The sequence below is a fragment of the Episyrphus balteatus genome, chromosome 4 (assembly GCF_945859705.1).
Source record: "Episyrphus balteatus chromosome 4, idEpiBalt1.1, whole genome shotgun sequence".
Classification (NCBI taxonomy): Eukaryota; Metazoa; Arthropoda; class Insecta; order Diptera; family Syrphidae; genus Episyrphus; species Episyrphus balteatus.
In genome coordinates, this window is record NC_079137.1 from 66,940,757 (window position 1) to 66,956,245 (window position 15,489).

The 15,489-nt window shown below is 31.0% G+C and overlaps 3 protein-coding genes across 5 annotated transcripts in view; all 3 read left to right on the top strand.

The window, feature by feature from the left end:
* The first annotated feature begins 328 nt into the window (after positions 1-328).
* LOC129919616 (general transcription factor IIH subunit 4) lies at positions 329-4,203 on the top strand. Its single transcript, XM_056000560.1, has 4 exons — positions 329-613; positions 669-773; positions 831-1,239; positions 3,390-4,203. The coding sequence occupies exons 1-4, from the start codon at positions 462-464 to the stop codon at positions 4,182-4,184; spliced, it is 1,461 nt and encodes a 486-aa protein (XP_055856535.1). The 5' UTR covers positions 329-461; the 3' UTR covers positions 4,185-4,203.
* Positions 4,204-4,870: 667 nt separating this feature from the next.
* On the top strand, positions 4,871-6,259 carry LOC129920029 (sulfotransferase 1 family member D1-like). 2 transcript variants are annotated; one of them, XM_056001183.1, is made up of 4 exons: positions 4,871-5,401; positions 5,458-5,590; positions 5,641-5,962; positions 6,036-6,259. In XM_056001183.1, the coding sequence occupies exons 1-4, from the start codon at positions 5,070-5,072 to the stop codon at positions 6,242-6,244; spliced, it is 996 nt and encodes a 331-aa protein (XP_055857158.1). In that variant the 5' UTR covers positions 4,871-5,069; the 3' UTR covers positions 6,245-6,259. The 2 variants fall into 2 exon arrangements, with proteins under 2 accessions (XP_055857158.1, XP_055857159.1); XM_056001184.1 differs by lacking the exon at positions 6,036-6,259 and having other exon boundaries at positions 5,641-5,780; positions 5,846-5,949.
* Positions 6,260-8,323: 2,064 nt separating this feature from the next.
* Positions 8,324-15,489, top strand: part of LOC129918158 (centrosomal protein of 135 kDa) — a 41,653-nt gene continuing 34,487 nt past the window's right edge. For both annotated transcript variants that reach the window (XM_055998529.1, XM_055998530.1), the window contains exons 1-10: positions 8,324-8,610; positions 8,752-8,878; positions 8,939-9,085; positions 9,151-9,368; positions 11,810-12,263; positions 12,324-12,404; positions 12,461-12,585; positions 14,577-15,037; positions 15,098-15,308; positions 15,372-15,487. In XM_055998529.1, coding sequence (XP_055854504.1) covers positions 8,440-8,610; positions 8,752-8,878; positions 8,939-9,085; positions 9,151-9,368; positions 11,810-12,263; positions 12,324-12,404; positions 12,461-12,585; positions 14,577-15,037; positions 15,098-15,308; positions 15,372-15,487 — 2,111 coding nt within the window. In that variant the 5' untranslated portion in view covers positions 8,324-8,439. The remainder of the gene's footprint in view (positions 8,611-8,751; positions 8,879-8,938; positions 9,086-9,150; positions 9,369-11,809; positions 12,264-12,323; positions 12,405-12,460; positions 12,586-14,576; positions 15,038-15,097; positions 15,309-15,371; positions 15,488-15,489) is intronic.

Below are 15,489 nucleotides of genomic sequence, written 5' to 3' on the forward strand. Positions count from 1 at the left end.
AACGCGCCTGAAACGCGTCCATAACGCGTCTGAAACGCGTCCAAAACGCGTCTGAAACGCTCCCAATACGCGTCCAAAACGTGTCTAAAACGCGTCTAAAACGCGTCCAAAACGAATCCAAAAGCGTCCAAAACGCGTCCGAAACGCCTCCAAAACGCGTTCAAAACGCGTCTGAAAGGCGTCCAAAAACCAAAACGCATAATTTTCCATTTTTTTAAATTTCAATGTAGTTAGGATTTAAAGATTTTAAAGATCTGAATGCTTTCATTTCGCCTCTGTATCCAAACAATTTCAAAACAAACAGATCGAAATTATTTCGCTTTTGTCAAAAATCCGGCAAACTGAAAACTGTCACAAAATTGCATTATTTTTTATGTATGGCAGAACTACACAAAACATAATTTTATTTTCCACAAAAAACTTTAAATGCAAACAAAAAATTAAAATAAAAACTTACAAAAATGTCTGATTCGAAATCAGGTAAAACAAGTTCATTGATTCCAAAGCCTGCAAACCTAGAATGTAAAAACCTCCAAGACTATTTGAGAACTCGGACGCACGATGTCCTTGAGAAGCTTTACAATTATCCAACAATTTGTTTAGCTGTTTATAGGTAAATCCAAATAAACACGAACATTTTCATATTCAAATGATTATGTTGATTTCAGAGAACTACCCGAAATAGCCCGCCAATTTGTTATTCGTATCTTATTCGTAGAGCAACCAGTTCCACAAGCTGTAGTCGCTTCATGGGGATCACAACACTATGCCAAGTGAACTGGGATTTTTTATAGATTCCATTCATTTTGTAATGACTTGTATTCTTTTAGGGAACAAGCAGCATCAACATCTTGTCTCACAGAGTTAAACATTTGGCGAGTCACAGCCATTCCCGGTGGACTCTCCGCCTGGGAACTCTGTCCAACGTTCAAAAAAAATCTTAAGATAGCTCTGCTAGGTGGTGGCAAGCCGTGGTCACTGTCTCATTTGATGGACAAAGATGCCAAGCCAAGAGATGTGGCATTCCTTGATAATTACGCTATGGCGCGATGGAGATGTGTTCTCCATTACATGGTTGGTGGCGGAACCACCAGCAAAGGTCAGGATAGCGAAGGCATCAGTCCAGATGCCGTACGAATTCTACTCCATGCCAATCTAATGAAACGAGATGAACGTGATGGTACCCCAAGTATAACACGACAAGGTTTTCAGTTCCTTCTTTTAGACACACGATCACAGGTAAGGTTTTACTTTAAGGCTGGATGGGACCACCACATAAACGGTCCAACGTTTATAAATTGGTATATAACTTTCACATTTGTAGAGATAATTGGATGAAATATATTTTATTATTTAGTTAATAAACAAGGCTTAAAATATTCGACCTTAATATAATTTCTAAATTTGGACAATTGTAATTGAATCGTCAGTTGTAAGAACAGAATAAGTTCACTTTTTCCGAAACTGATGTCGTTTTCTATTGACGAGATTCAGAATCAGGGGTCCAAGCAGGGTTCCCAGGTTTTCAAAATAAAAATCCCTTTTTTTAAACACCAAAACGTTTATTTTTCCCCTTTTTCGTGAAAAAAAATCCCCTTTTTCCAAAAAAAAAAAATGCAAGTATTTATTTTTTAAAAATTTTTTTATTTAAATCTTTTTTTAAACATATTAATTTTGTATTTAATTTATTCATAAGAATAAAAACTTTATAATGGACATAAGTAAATAAAAAAAAATTAACAAAAATGAAGCTCAAATTACATATTTCATTTTCAAACTAAAAACAGTTAAAATAAAATTTATGAAGTATAGAACTACTTCACAAATTTTATTTTGAGGGTAAATCTAAAATATCAGTGCTTATTTAATAAAAAATGGATATTATTTTCTATATTTGATGTATTTTTGTAAATCATAGAGTATTTATGCCGATTAAGGCAGGCTTTTTTAACAACGATGTCTTAAAAATGTATAAGTATTTTTTTTTTTTTACTTTTATTTTTTTTACTGCCGCGGCTGCTGGCTGAAAATTTCGTTTGATATACCCAAAAAAGTACAGATTCCCTCAGTGAAATATTTTGAGGAGTGAATTAAAAAATGGAAGCACCCTAGTTTTTCGTAGAGCTGACAAATTAAAAAATCCACTTAGCGTGGAATACGATAGTTTATTTCGAAATTAAGTTTTATTTAAATTGATTCCATTGTTCAAAGATTGTGTCTAACGTTTTTGTAAGTTTAAATTTTTCCCCTTTTAGATATTTTTTCCCCTTTTTTATCCCCGTCCCCTATTTTATCCCTTTCGTCTAAGAAAATCAGCAAAAATGGTGATTTTCCCCTCAACCTGGGTACCCTGGGTCGAAGTATGGTCGAAGTATGGTTGCTATGTGTCCCTATCTTTTTCTACTAATTAAATAGAGACACAAATAGTAAAAACGTTAACGTATGATCGTAATCGTGTGCCGTAATTTGACCCAATTTGGTGTTTGAGCATAATAAAAAAATATTTTCAAAAAGAACAAATACTCCTCTGTTGATCGAAATTGACCGAAAAATGGCTGAGTAAAAAATCATTGAAATCTGAAAACATTGAAAAACGGTTTTTTGACGATAACTTGAAATTTTGAGGGTCTATGAAAAATTTCAAGTGCCGAAATATGATGTACTCAGTAATACCTACAACCTCTGCTAGGTCATTTCCTAACTAATTGACATGATTTTTATTTTGTAACACCGGTGTTATATATTTTTTTTTTTTTTTTTTTTTCAAAGTAAAATTTTGTTCTTCGTTTTACTTTTTTTTTTCCTAAAGTTCTCAAAAACTAAGATTTTTTTTGAAAATTATGGTATTAATGTTTATGTTTATCTTCTTATTTCTTGTTATTTCGGTTAATTATATTGATAACTAAGCATCAGTCCCGATTAATTTTCATCCAATTAAATATAGTGCTTATTTTTCTAATTTAGTGATTTCAGTAGTATATAAAGTTTGTATTATGAAACCAATCTTCTTCTTCCTTTATTAATTTTTTTTTTATAAAAAAACAAAGTTTTAGTTTTAAAAAATAGCTTTACTCCTTAAATCAATCTCAATCCAAAATAGAACTAAACAAAATAAATTTTTAAGTCTGTCTAAGAAACAAACACAAAACAAATAGGTCATACTAAAATAACCACTAAAATTATGGTGATTTGTACTTTCTAAATTACAATTGCTCATATTTAGAAATTATAAAGTCGAATATTAACTAAATAATAAAATTTATTTCATTCAATTATCTTTACAAATATGAAAGTTATCTACCAATTTATAAACATTGAACCGGTGTGATGGTCCCACCCAGCCTTAAGTAGGTTGACTCCCTCTTTATAACAATCCTATCTTTTCTCAGGTTTGGCACTTTATGCTACAGTATCTCGATACCTGCCAGGAACGAAATCTCAGCTTACCCGAGTGTCTATCGATGCTTTTCCAACTAAGTTTCTCGACACTTGGTCGTGATTACAGTTCTGAAGGACTCAGTCCTAAGATGTTGACTTTTTTACAACACTTGCGTGAATTTGGTTTAGTTTACCAACGAAAACGTAAAGAAGGACGTTTCTATCCCACCCGATTGGCTTTGAATGTCACAAATAAAAACGGACCAGTTCCAACGGTTTCCAATGAAGAAGACAAAAGTCAAGATCCTGGCTATATTGTCGTGGAGACTAATTACCGAGTGTATGCCTACACTGATTCAAACCTTCAAGTCGCTCTACTTGGTCTCTTCACAGAATTGCTATACCGATTTCCAAATTTAGTTGTTGGCGTTTTGACTCGAGATTCAGTCAGACAAGCTCTACGCGGAGGAATCACTGCCGAACAGATTGTCAGCTATTTGGAACAGTATGCTCATCGGAATATGAAGACAACAGAGTCGGCTATCAATACAAGATCACCTCTGCCGCCTACAGTTGTTGATCAAATCAAACTGTGGGAGAACGAAAGAAATCGATTTGTTTACACTGAGGGTGTAGTTTATAATCAATTCTTGTCGCAGGCCGATTTTATTACACTGCGTGATTATGCTCAGTCGATAAATGTTTTAGTATGGCAAAGCGAAAGGAATCGCACAATGGTGGTTACAAAGAATGGTCATGATGATGTGAAGAAATTCTGGAAACGGTATTCCAAGAGTGGAGGTTAAAGTAGGGTTGTAATGTATTTTGATTTAACGAAAATATAGAATCATATTGCTCTTATTCAAATGTTGGTATTTTTTTAAGTACAAGAGTTGGTATTTGGGTTAAGAATGGACTATACAAGTGAAGCGCTTTCATTCTAGATTCGCTCGATATTTAAAGCTTTTAGGTGTAACCGATTTGGTGAACACCTTATTTGAACTTCTTCTAATTATTCGTAGTAAAAGGCCTCTCTATCTTGAAATTACATTATAGGATCTGGGGTGGAATCGGCTAACGCGATAGTCGATAGTTGATAGTCAATAAAAGGTTATTTTTGATCCAAAAATCGTCGATTTTTATTATCAATTATCGGGATGATAAAATTCTTATATAGGGACACCTTCGTTACTCGAGAGATCAGTGACACTGTATTTCGAATACATAGAACACAATGCAGCGAATAGAATCATCAGGCAGTTGAATACTTATATCTTATACCCTATAAAATTGTGTACTCAATTTTTGGTTATATACTTCTATTGTTTTAATCTAGTGCGTCTTTTCTACATTCATTCAAATAACATGACGCCTGAATTTTTATAAACATTTTGTCAATATTTGTTCAGTCAATATTGGCTCTGATTGTAGTGTTCATTCAATGATTAATGATTAATCAATAAGATGAGCCCTGAATTTTTGAAAACAACATTAATATATTATTGTTGTATAGAATTTTCTTATTCAAATATAAAAAACAAAATACACCTGTTTTCTTGCTTGATTTGGCAATCGCGTAGAACCAGTATATTATTTCTAAATGAAACAGTCTAGCTAAAGATCAATGAAGCTCATTTAGTTTAGAATTGTTAAGTTTATTTTTAATCAGTTATTTATTTTTTTTTTGAAAAATGTTTCGCGTTGAAGAAATTCATACTCAAGTAACTGACAAAATTGTTAGTCAAGGTGTTTCAGAGCTAGTTAGAATTTATCCATTAGATGATATAGATGAAACTGGTCTTCCAGAAACTTGGAATTTTAATGGAACATGTATGCCAAAGATCTATGCAAACCGGGCAAAAGAATATGCTAACTTTAAAGTTCGAGAAGATGATATTTGGGTGGTTACATATCCAAAATGTGGAACAACTTGGACACAAGAAATGACTTGGATGATCGTGAATGATATGGATTTTAATAAATCAAATTCAAAAGATATTACAGAAAGAATTATATTTTTTGAGTAAGTTGAACAAATTAAACGTTTCGTAGTATGAAATCATATTAATTTTTTTCAAGATTAAATGGAATGGTTGAACTAGAATCATGGGATGCGTTCAAGGCTTTGGAGGAGCAAAAGTCACCACGAGTGATCAAGACTCATCTTCCAATTAGTTTACTACCACGAGATATTTGGAAGAAAAAATGCAAAGTGAGAGTTTTGTTTGAGTTTGAGTAAAAATAATGAAAAATATATTTTAGATAATTTATGTAACCAGAGATCCAAAAGATGTTGTTGTGTCGTTTTTTCATCACTTTATCGGTATGACTCCATATACTGGAACAATTGAAGAATTCATTGAAGGCTTTCTCACGGATCAATTTATTTACTGCTCATTCTGGTATCATGTATTGGAATTTTGGATGATTCGAAAAAGTGAAAATGTCCTTTTTATTACTTTTGAAGACATGAAGAAAGATCTAAGAACCGTTATAGACAAGACATGCTTATTTCTTGAGAAGAAATACAAGGAAGAAGAAATCTCTAAATTAATAGATCATTTGTCTTTTGAAAAAATGAAAGGTAGTATGAGAACTGTTTTTTCTTTTTTCAATATTGTTTAATATTATTCTGATGTCATCTTTTGTTTTTTAAGCCAATCCTACATGTAATAACCAAGGCCTCGTAAAGTGTCTTTATGGAATCCTTGAAAGAGAGTATAAAGACGAGACTGCTTTTCAATTTATGAGAAAAGGAAAAGTTGGAGGATACAAAAAGGAACTCAGTCTTGATTATGTTCAGAAAATCAACTTAAAAACGAGAGAGATATTCCTACCACATGGTTTAAATTTATATTGCAGATAAATAAAATATTACTGACTATTTACCTGCCAAAGCCACTAAAAATAGAATGCTTTTTTTTCTATAGTGTTGTTCTGTAGCTAAAATAAAAACAAAATTTCGAAAATATTTTGCTTACATTTTTGCTATAAATTTGTATAAAAAAAATCAGTCTTTTAAGCCTAGTACGCAGCTGAAGCGAAACGAAACATTTTGAAGTCTCCAAAATCAACAGCGAACAATACCATCGGGTATTATAGCAAAGTAAAAATAATAAAAATAGAAACAAAAAAAAAAAAAATTAAAGAAAAAACATCAGAAAATAAGTTTGAAAGCAAAAACAGAACAAATTTTATTCGTTCAAGATTTCTTTATCAAATGTTTGTGAAGAAAATTTCGTTTCGCTTCAGCTGCGTACTAGGCTCTATATCAAAAATTTGTTTTTAATTTGTTTTGGGGCATATAGACCAGTTCCGAAGCCTTCAAAAACATTAAACAGTATGAAAAAATCATAGTAGGATAAAACCCATTGGAAAAGGAGGTGAATATGATAAAAATGAAAGGAAAAATAAATTACGGTCGAGCCGAATTCGGGAAGTGGGTGGGTTGAGTTTTTCATGGTAAAAAATGGTATATCTCGATTTCCGGCAGAACTACTAGTCCTATGGAAAAAAGTTGTAAAGCAAAGTTGTATTTAATAATAAGATCTACAACTTACGGCTTGACAATTTTTTCACATAACCTCAAAATTTATGTGAAAAATTAAAAAAACCGAGTTTTTGGTTTTTTTTTTTTATATTTTTCTATAAAATTTTTTGAAAACCTTCCTTATTATGTCTCAAATACACAGTAATTTATTTGATTTAGAGCCAATTTTTCAATCTTCTAATAAACAGTCAGTTAACTGTTCGACGAATAAAGTTATTAGGCTCATAAACAATCAGATAAAAACATTGAATTTTTCAATCAAGAATAATTTATTCTACAGAATAACAAAAAAAATTGTCAAATTCAAAAATATTTAAAATTAAACGTCATTTTTATTCATGATTGTTTTTGTTTTCTTGTTTTCCACTGTATTTTTTTCAAAATTCTTTCAAAACAGCTTTGACAACTGACACAATATTTTTATTGAGATTATTCCTTAGAATAATTTTATTCGTCTCTGAAAGAAGCAGATAGATTTATTCTTAGGAATAAGCTATATCTGCCTGTTGAAAAATTGATTTTTTCTCTATCCTTAGGAATAAGTATACTAACTGACTGTTTAACTGACTATTGAAAAATTGGCCCTTAAAATATTTATTTTGTAACCTTATTTTGATTAAAGCCCAGTACGCAGATCGCGCTAAACTAAATTTTATCTCGACAATTTTTATCTCTAAAAGCCAAGATAAATTTAAATTTAAAAATAACGGATGTGGAATCATTTTTTTTTTTCAATTATTGTATGGAAAAGTCAAACGACTAGCAGTCCATATATAGTAGGTCAATGCATTTTACCATGTTTACCACGCTTACCAGGTTTCATGAATATCGCTATTGATTTTTTGAATACAAGTAAATTGCTCATAAAAAGTCTATCACCTCCAAATGGAAATGCGGCTACAAAAGTACTGTGATAAATTATTAGCCCTGTTTCACTGGAGGTAGACCACATAATGATCTACTGTTCGAGTCGATAGAATGTGTGTTTGGTAGTACTAGATTTCTACTCTTAAGTAGACTACCACCTCAAAAGGAAAGCATCTTATTATAATTTGTCTATGAAAAAAAGGAGTTGAATGCAACCAAAGTACTTAGCAGTAGGTAGACTAGGAACACATCTACTTAACTAAACATGATCTAAATTGATAGTAGATATGAAAACTCATTGATTTTCATGATTGTATTAAATATGGCGATTTTAGTACCTATGAGTAGTCTACCACGAAAAAGTAATTCGGCTATAAAAGTTTTGTGATCGAAGAGTTAAAAAAATAAAATAAAAATAGAATCCACAAATTTATATTTTCCTTGGCATCACTTTTTTCGAAACTCGAAATTCTTCTGACATTTCAATGTTTCAGTGTTGCCATTTCAAAGCTCCTTCAATTATCCAAGGCCAAACAAATAAAGTAGAAACACAAGCAGTTGCTGCAAAATTTAAACTTTTAAATTTGATTTCTCTCCCTAATCCAAATTTATATCCTCAATTATCCATTAAAAAAAATGTAAAAATGAGTGCCGATTGTATTTATAATAACCTCCGTCATAAACTAGATGTCTTAGGCTATACACAACCCCTTCCCCTAGCCGCTATATCACTTGTTGGAGCAATATTCGAGGACCTTGTTAAGACCACCGAGAGTTTGCGCGATTCCAAATTGAAAATTAGCAATTTACTTGAGGTATAAACCACAACAAAATAATAATTCCTCCTCAGGGACACATGTCAGATAGAATAATAAAGACCACAACAAATCTTTTTTTGTGTCCAAAAGTCCAATCAATATTCTTTTTCTTTTGTTTGCCTTTATTTCTTGTTGAAGGAAAAATCATGTTGGGAACTTGGTGTTGAACCTTATAAATGTGATAATTCACGTCTCTTAGCAGAATGTAATCAATTACACTTGGAATTGATAAAACAAAAAGAAGATTATGAAGAAAAGAATTGTGGTAAGTTTGAATGAATATTAAATCTTTCTGGTCTCTGGAAACATTCCTGTCTTCTTTCAGAGTTAATTCAACGAATTAGAAACCTTGAATCGGACAAAAACTATCTCGATGAACACTGCCAACATTTGCAAGCTCAAATTAAAGCCTTTATTGTTAAAGGTATCGATTCGAATTCAATGAAAACTAATAAAAGTGGAGTCAATATGAGTAATGTTCTTTTAAGTTACCTATATCATGAAGTAACTACTCTCAATTTGATGTTCTTCTTTTAGATAAAAAGCCATTCGTAAGCACTGTTCGTTCAGGAGAGTTCATTCCGAATGCATTCTGTGAAAATTCATCGATTAAATGTACGAAATGTAATGCAGGTTATTATAAACAATCGTCAGCTGGTTCAGCTGCAAATGTACCTGCACAAGAAGTTGAAATGGAAAAGCTGACAAATAGTATAAAGGATCTTACAGATCAAGTTGCATTCTACAAGAGAAAAGTAAGTATTCTTTGAATAGGGAAGGTCATGGTCTTCTAAAGTTTTTTATTATTTATGAAGTAGAAAATTTCTCTAATTCTTCATTTACAGGGATCGAATTTTCCTAACTGCCTCTTTTTCTGTTTCATCGTAAGAAAGTATAGAGATTCATGTCCCCCTGATTCCAAATATATGTTTTTAATTTTGCTTTTTTACCAGTTAATGTCTTTTTTTGGTTTTTTTATCCGTTAGGTACTTTTCTTTTCTAAATTAAATTTCTTATTTTTTTCTCAAGCATTAAAATAAATTTTTGAACTTTGTTCGATCATAAAGCCTATTATGCAGCTGAAGCAAAACGAAAAATTTTCAAGTTACCCAAAGTCAACAGCGAGTATGTTAATGAAAAAATACCATTGGGTACTAGGTTAAAACCCAAATTTTCGAAAGCTTGTGAAAATGAGGTAGTTTTGAGAGACTGTAAATGTACAATTAGAGAGGTCCACGTTTGTATGGGAAAAAATAAAATTTTCAAATAAACGTTGAGCCAACCACACTAATGTACATATTTAATTTTGTTTTTCATCCTTTTTTTTTTCAAAGTACACCGATAGGGCAAAAAAAGAATATCAACCAAAAAGAATTATTGAAAATTCACTGCTGTTTCCAACTTCAATCTCGGATTAAAGTTGAACAGATAAATTCTGTAATTAATATCTTGTAGCTGTTCCCAACTTCCGGACAACAATATTTCGTAATTTTTACACAGTTCTTTATTCTATATTATTTATTAAAATTCCTATTATGTTATACACTCCTGCTCAAAATTGATGCACGCTTTTTTCTTCTTTAGTTATACCTTGTTAATTCTTTGGTGTATTTTTCTTAGTTTGTTTATTGTTTAGCAAGTCGAAAAATTCTAAACTGCAACAGTACCTATTATCAACAAAAAAAAAGATTAACCAAATTTGGGAATTCAAGATCTGAAAACTGATATTAAAATAATTTCTGTTTCTTAACTTGGAGTCGTCTGTTCATTCCACGGATTGTCTTTTGAATGTTTTGTTGTAACTCTTCTTTCACTGTAATTTTCAGTTGATCAAGACTGCTTGGAGGTGGATTTCGGCCGCGAATGCATCTCTCCAACATTTCCTAGACATGTTCTATTGAATTCAAATCCGGATTTCTGTTTGGTCAATCCACAGCTTGCATATTAAAACCTTGAAGATATTCTCAAACCATTCTAGCATGTTTTTATTTAGTTGAAATAAAATAAAATAAACAATTAAAAATTATTTTTATTTATTTTATATATATGTATGTATATTTTAAATTTTAATTTTAAATTTTACAACTTTTTTTTGTATCGACGACGCGTTTCGAAGCTGCTCCTCCAGCGTAATACTTTTCATTAAATAAAATTTAAAATAAAATAAATAAATATTTATATAAAAATAATTTTTATTTGTTTATTTTATTTTATTTCAACCAAATAAAAAGTATAATACAACTTGGAGACAAACTACCAAAAACATGCATTCTAGCATGCATTATTGTGCATCAGACTAAATTGTGTACCAAATCTAAGAGGGAATGGAACCGCATTCTGTTCTAGGATATCAGTCAAGTATCTTTGGGTACTTAACAAAGGTCTACTAGGTCTAGAGCTCACTATCACTGTACGCTTTGTAAAGCAGATTTTACTCCATGAAAATGTATGATTCTTCTCTAAAAGGTTTGCGGGTTGACAGACAGACTTCAGCAAATCTATTCCCAAATCTTCCCCACAGACACTTTATTCCATACCTTGAAATTAAGATCACTCCTGTCTCATTTGAGAAAATAACGATGAAACTGTGACATAAAGTAATAAGGTATTTTCTGTAAAATAAATAGGATGTGCGTTAAATTTGAGCAGGAATGTATTACCAAATCTTTTTAAAAATATTTAAAGGGTCGGTTGTTTGATTTTGATTTCGGTAAATTGGAAAAAAAACGTGTTTTCATAAACATTATTTTCTTTAAATTGATTTTTTGAAAATGAGTTTTATATCAACGAAGAAAAAAATAACAAAAATAATAAAAAATTATTAAAATTAATTTTATTTTAAGTGGAGCGATTGAATATAATTCAATTTATAAGTTCAAGTGACCTGAACTTTATAAAATTTTTGGAATTGAGGTCACTTGAACTTATAAATTGAGTTTTATGTCTATTGAATTTTTTTATATTAAAATACTCTGGCATTTGATTAATAAAAATTAATTGTATATCTTTTAAGTTATTTTCGATTGTAATTATCTAAATTTATACTTGAAATTTAAAAATAAAGGTCACTTCACCCAAATTATATCTTGATAATATTGTTAAAATTTGAAGTCGCATTTAATACTGTTTTATATTCTAACATAAAATATCAGAATTCAAAAACTAAAAAACTAAACTAAAACAAAATTAATTTTAGATTGAAGCTCGTGATAGAGAAATCCGTCGTTTGAATGACCTTCTTACTGGCGGACGTCCACCAGCAGCCTTAGCTAAAGATTGCTGCTATAAGGATATCGGAACTCTTTCGGAAGATGTTGAATTATTGCAAAGAGAAAAATCCGAGAGCCTTTTTAAGATACGGGAGTATCAAGATAAAATGCATGAAGCCATGCAAAGGGCCATGGATTTGGAAAGTAAAAACAAGAAACTCCAACGAGAGTTAGATGAGTTGAAAGAAGCTGCTTTGGCCGTTGAAAGTCAAGCTAACGTTGAGATTGCTGAGCGAGAAAAAGAAATTGACGACTTGAAAGCTGATTTGCGAAAGTTGAAAGAGAAATTCGAGAATAAAGAAAATTCTGCTCCATCATCGAAATCATCGGCAGAAGAAAAGAGAAGGATCAATGAGAGATTGAACGAACTTACTCAGAGAGGTGAGTTTTGAATATTGGAGTTTGCTTAAATAATTTCTAATACCTATATTTGTACTGTAGAGTCAACACTTGCGTGCGAAAATGAAAAGCTCATGAAGAAAAACCATAAGCTAAAGACGAAACTTAATTCTTGCCAAAAAGGTACTTTTTTTTGGAATTAAAAGAATATTAATCTTTATTTAATTCTAATTTCTTAGAAAATGTTAACAAAAATTTCAAAGACGATCGATGCATTGATGAAGAACGAATTCGTTTGAAGTCAGAAAGAGATTTCTTTCAAAAAGAATATTTGAGAATGATCAACAAAGCAGGATCAGAAAAGGTAATTAAATAAAATGAGGCTATATAATAAAATATGTAGTTATTGTGTCTTGTTGTTAAATTATGTGTGTGTTTTTTTTTAAAGGAATTAAACCAATTTGATAATGTAAAATAATTGAAGAAGAACAAGGGGTATAGTTTCGATTATACAGGCACTTCTTCGTAAAACCAATGGTGTCCATAAGGAATAAGGTGTTAGTTGCTAACGACCGAAAACATTTGTGGTCGATATTTTCAAACTTGTCAAGTAGTACAGTGTCTAAAGGCATATCACCTTCTTTGCTTCCTCTGTCTGCTGTCTTCCGTTCACGTCATCATGTAAAAATTTTCACCTTCCCAAAATTTTAGAACCGCATTTTCCTCATACAAAATACTTTTGATGTTGTAGGTTTTGGAAGTGGCATAGTTTTCTGTAAATCAAAAGTAACATATAACACTTTCGGATCAGATGTAGCTTTTTCGCGGTCAACTTGCTCATTCCGTGCTTTTTTTAGTTTTTATCAGAATCACAAGTGCTACAAGTATCAGTTCTCGGAAGGCTGAAATAAATTTGGTTCTCCTTGAGTGCATTTTCCTATGCAGAGCTAAAACATTTTGTAAAAAAAATGAATTTAGAGCAATAACTAATAGATCGAAATGAGCAAGAAAAAAAAAAATTGCACGCTTTTAACCCTTAACTATAGTGGTGAAAATTTGTGGTGTTTTGAAATGATAAAATAAAATACAAAATTGAATTTTTTTATAAATTTTGTTTTTAAGCATCAAAAGATAACAATTTAAAAAAAAATAAAAAAATAAAAAAAAAAAAGAGAAAATTCATTTTCAACGGTTTTTATTAACTTTTTAAAAGTTGATGTGGGTCCCCTGGACCCACCACTATAGTTAAGGGTTAAGGAAGTATTGTGTGTATATTTAACTCAAACATATTGAAAAAGTGTTAAAAGAGCATATTTAATTTCCTACGTGTCCTAAATCATATTTTTTCCCCTCTCTTAATTTTAATAAAGGAAGTAAATAACCACATAACCCCTTCATACCAAACATAATTTTAAGTTTAGATTTAAGTAGCATAAAAGAGGCATTTAAGTCCTTCGTGCAAATAAGCAATTTCAAAATTTTCCTAACAGAGACTCCAGATTTTCCTTTGTAGGAAGCAAACATTTCTAACTAAAGATTTTTACTTATATTTCTGTGACCAATCAGACTGCCTTTTTAATTAAGTCTCCCTCCAAAAAAAATCCAATCATTTCATTGTTAAACTTACCTAAAGAGGACGTCATCTACTAGAAAATCAAACATATTGTTTCACTCTAAATCCAAAAAATAAAGTTTTTAACTACTCAGAAACTCGAAAAACTCCATTTTCAAGTTCTCAAAATGTTTGCATTGCGTTCTATAAGCCCTAATACTTCTTAAATATGGACCTTGATTTCAATGTTTAATTTTTCCCACTCTGCATTCCTTTCTTTCTGATCTTTAATCCTGTCTTTTTTTTTAAATCACCTTTCATGCATTATGGATAAAAGCTTCTTCGTAAATCTTCTTGCACATTATTGTCCAAGAAAACTTCGTTATCAATCTTAAGATCGACAGTTTTTATTTATAGTTAAGGTCCTCTTCACAAAAATGTGTAACGGTTTATCTAGAGTCTAGATCTAGACGCTGTGATTCTTAGAGAACTTGGTACTATTTTTAACAAAATATTGGTGATCTTTACATGACTTTCAGCAAGAAAATGTGACAACTGATATCAATTAGCAGCGATTAATGAATAAGCCCGCACTTTGATAGTTATCGTATCGAAAATCTTTGAAGACACATTAAATGATGAACTTATGTCCTTTCATTTCCATACTTGAAACTATTATTTTCATCTCAATTTGTAAAAAAAAATGTTTTAATCAGCATATTTTTGAAATTAATTTTTCCAAAGTCCAAACTAATAATAATCTCACTTATGAACAAAATTTTCTAATAAAATTGTATATCTAGGAAATTGAATTTCTTCAATCTCAAATAAAATGCAAAGACGACGAATTGCGTCTTCTTCGTTCTGAGTTATGTGTTCGTCAGCAGCATCCAAGTGCCCGTTCTGATAAATCTTCTTCCAACAGTGAATGTGTTCAGGCTATAGTTATACGTGCTGAGCGCGAACGAGATATAGTCAAAATGGAGTTGGAACGAATGCGCAATGAACGTGATACTTTGCGTGAGAAACTACAAAGCTTTACACTCCTTCAAGCTGATAGTAGTCAGAAATACCAAGAGAAAATTAATGAACTAACAAGTAAAATAACTGCCTTAGAATTTGAGAATCGTGATTTGAATTCAGCTCGAGTGCCATCACAAACGCAGATAGTTCTTCTGAAGGAAGAAATCGATGGGCTAAAGAAGAAACTTTTTGAATTACAAGAAGAAAATTGTAAGCTTAAAGCTAGCCAGAGTCAATTAAAGTAAGAATTTTCTTTCGTTTAAATTTTAACTAAAGTAATATATTAAATAATTTGATTTAGATTGCTTCAAGATCAAACCGAACGAGCACTTTCCGAATATCAAAATAAGTTGGCTGCTGCTGAAGCTCAATTAGAATCAGCTGAAAGTCAACTAAATAATTATGGTACACATCGTGATTCATCTCGAAATGAGATTACAACTTTAAAGAATGAAATTGCTGCTCTTAAATCAACTTATGTTAAAATGGAGAGTGAAAAAGATAAAATTGTTGTAAGATTGATGATTTCTTTGAAAATAAATAAGAAGAAAAAAATTATATAAATTTCTTTACAGGCGGAACTGGATGCAAAAACAGAAAAAGTCTATCAACTTGAATTTGATCTGAAAGCCACAAAAGACAAACGAAATGACTTAGAGAGACAAGTTAAAGAATTGGAAAGAAAACTCGAGT

Coding starts and splice junctions, on each gene's coding strand:
- LOC129919616 (XM_056000560.1), top strand. CDS start 462: ATGTCTGATTCGAAATCAGGTAAAACAAGTTCATTGATTCCAAAGCCT. Junction 774..830: donor GGATCACAACACTATGCCAA/GTGAACTGGGAT, acceptor GTATTCTTTTAG/GGAACAAGCAGCATCAACAT. Junction 1,240..3,389: donor TTTTAGACACACGATCACAG/GTAAGGTTTTAC, acceptor ATCTTTTCTCAG/GTTTGGCACTTTATGCTACA.
- LOC129920029 (XM_056001183.1), top strand. CDS start 5,070: ATGTTTCGCGTTGAAGAAATTCATACTCAAGTAACTGACAAAATTGTT. Junction 5,402..5,457: donor GAAAGAATTATATTTTTTGA/GTAAGTTGAACA, acceptor ATTTTTTTCAAG/ATTAAATGGAATGGTTGAAC. Junction 5,591..5,640: donor TTTGGAAGAAAAAATGCAAA/GTGAGAGTTTTG, acceptor AATATATTTTAG/ATAATTTATGTAACCAGAGA.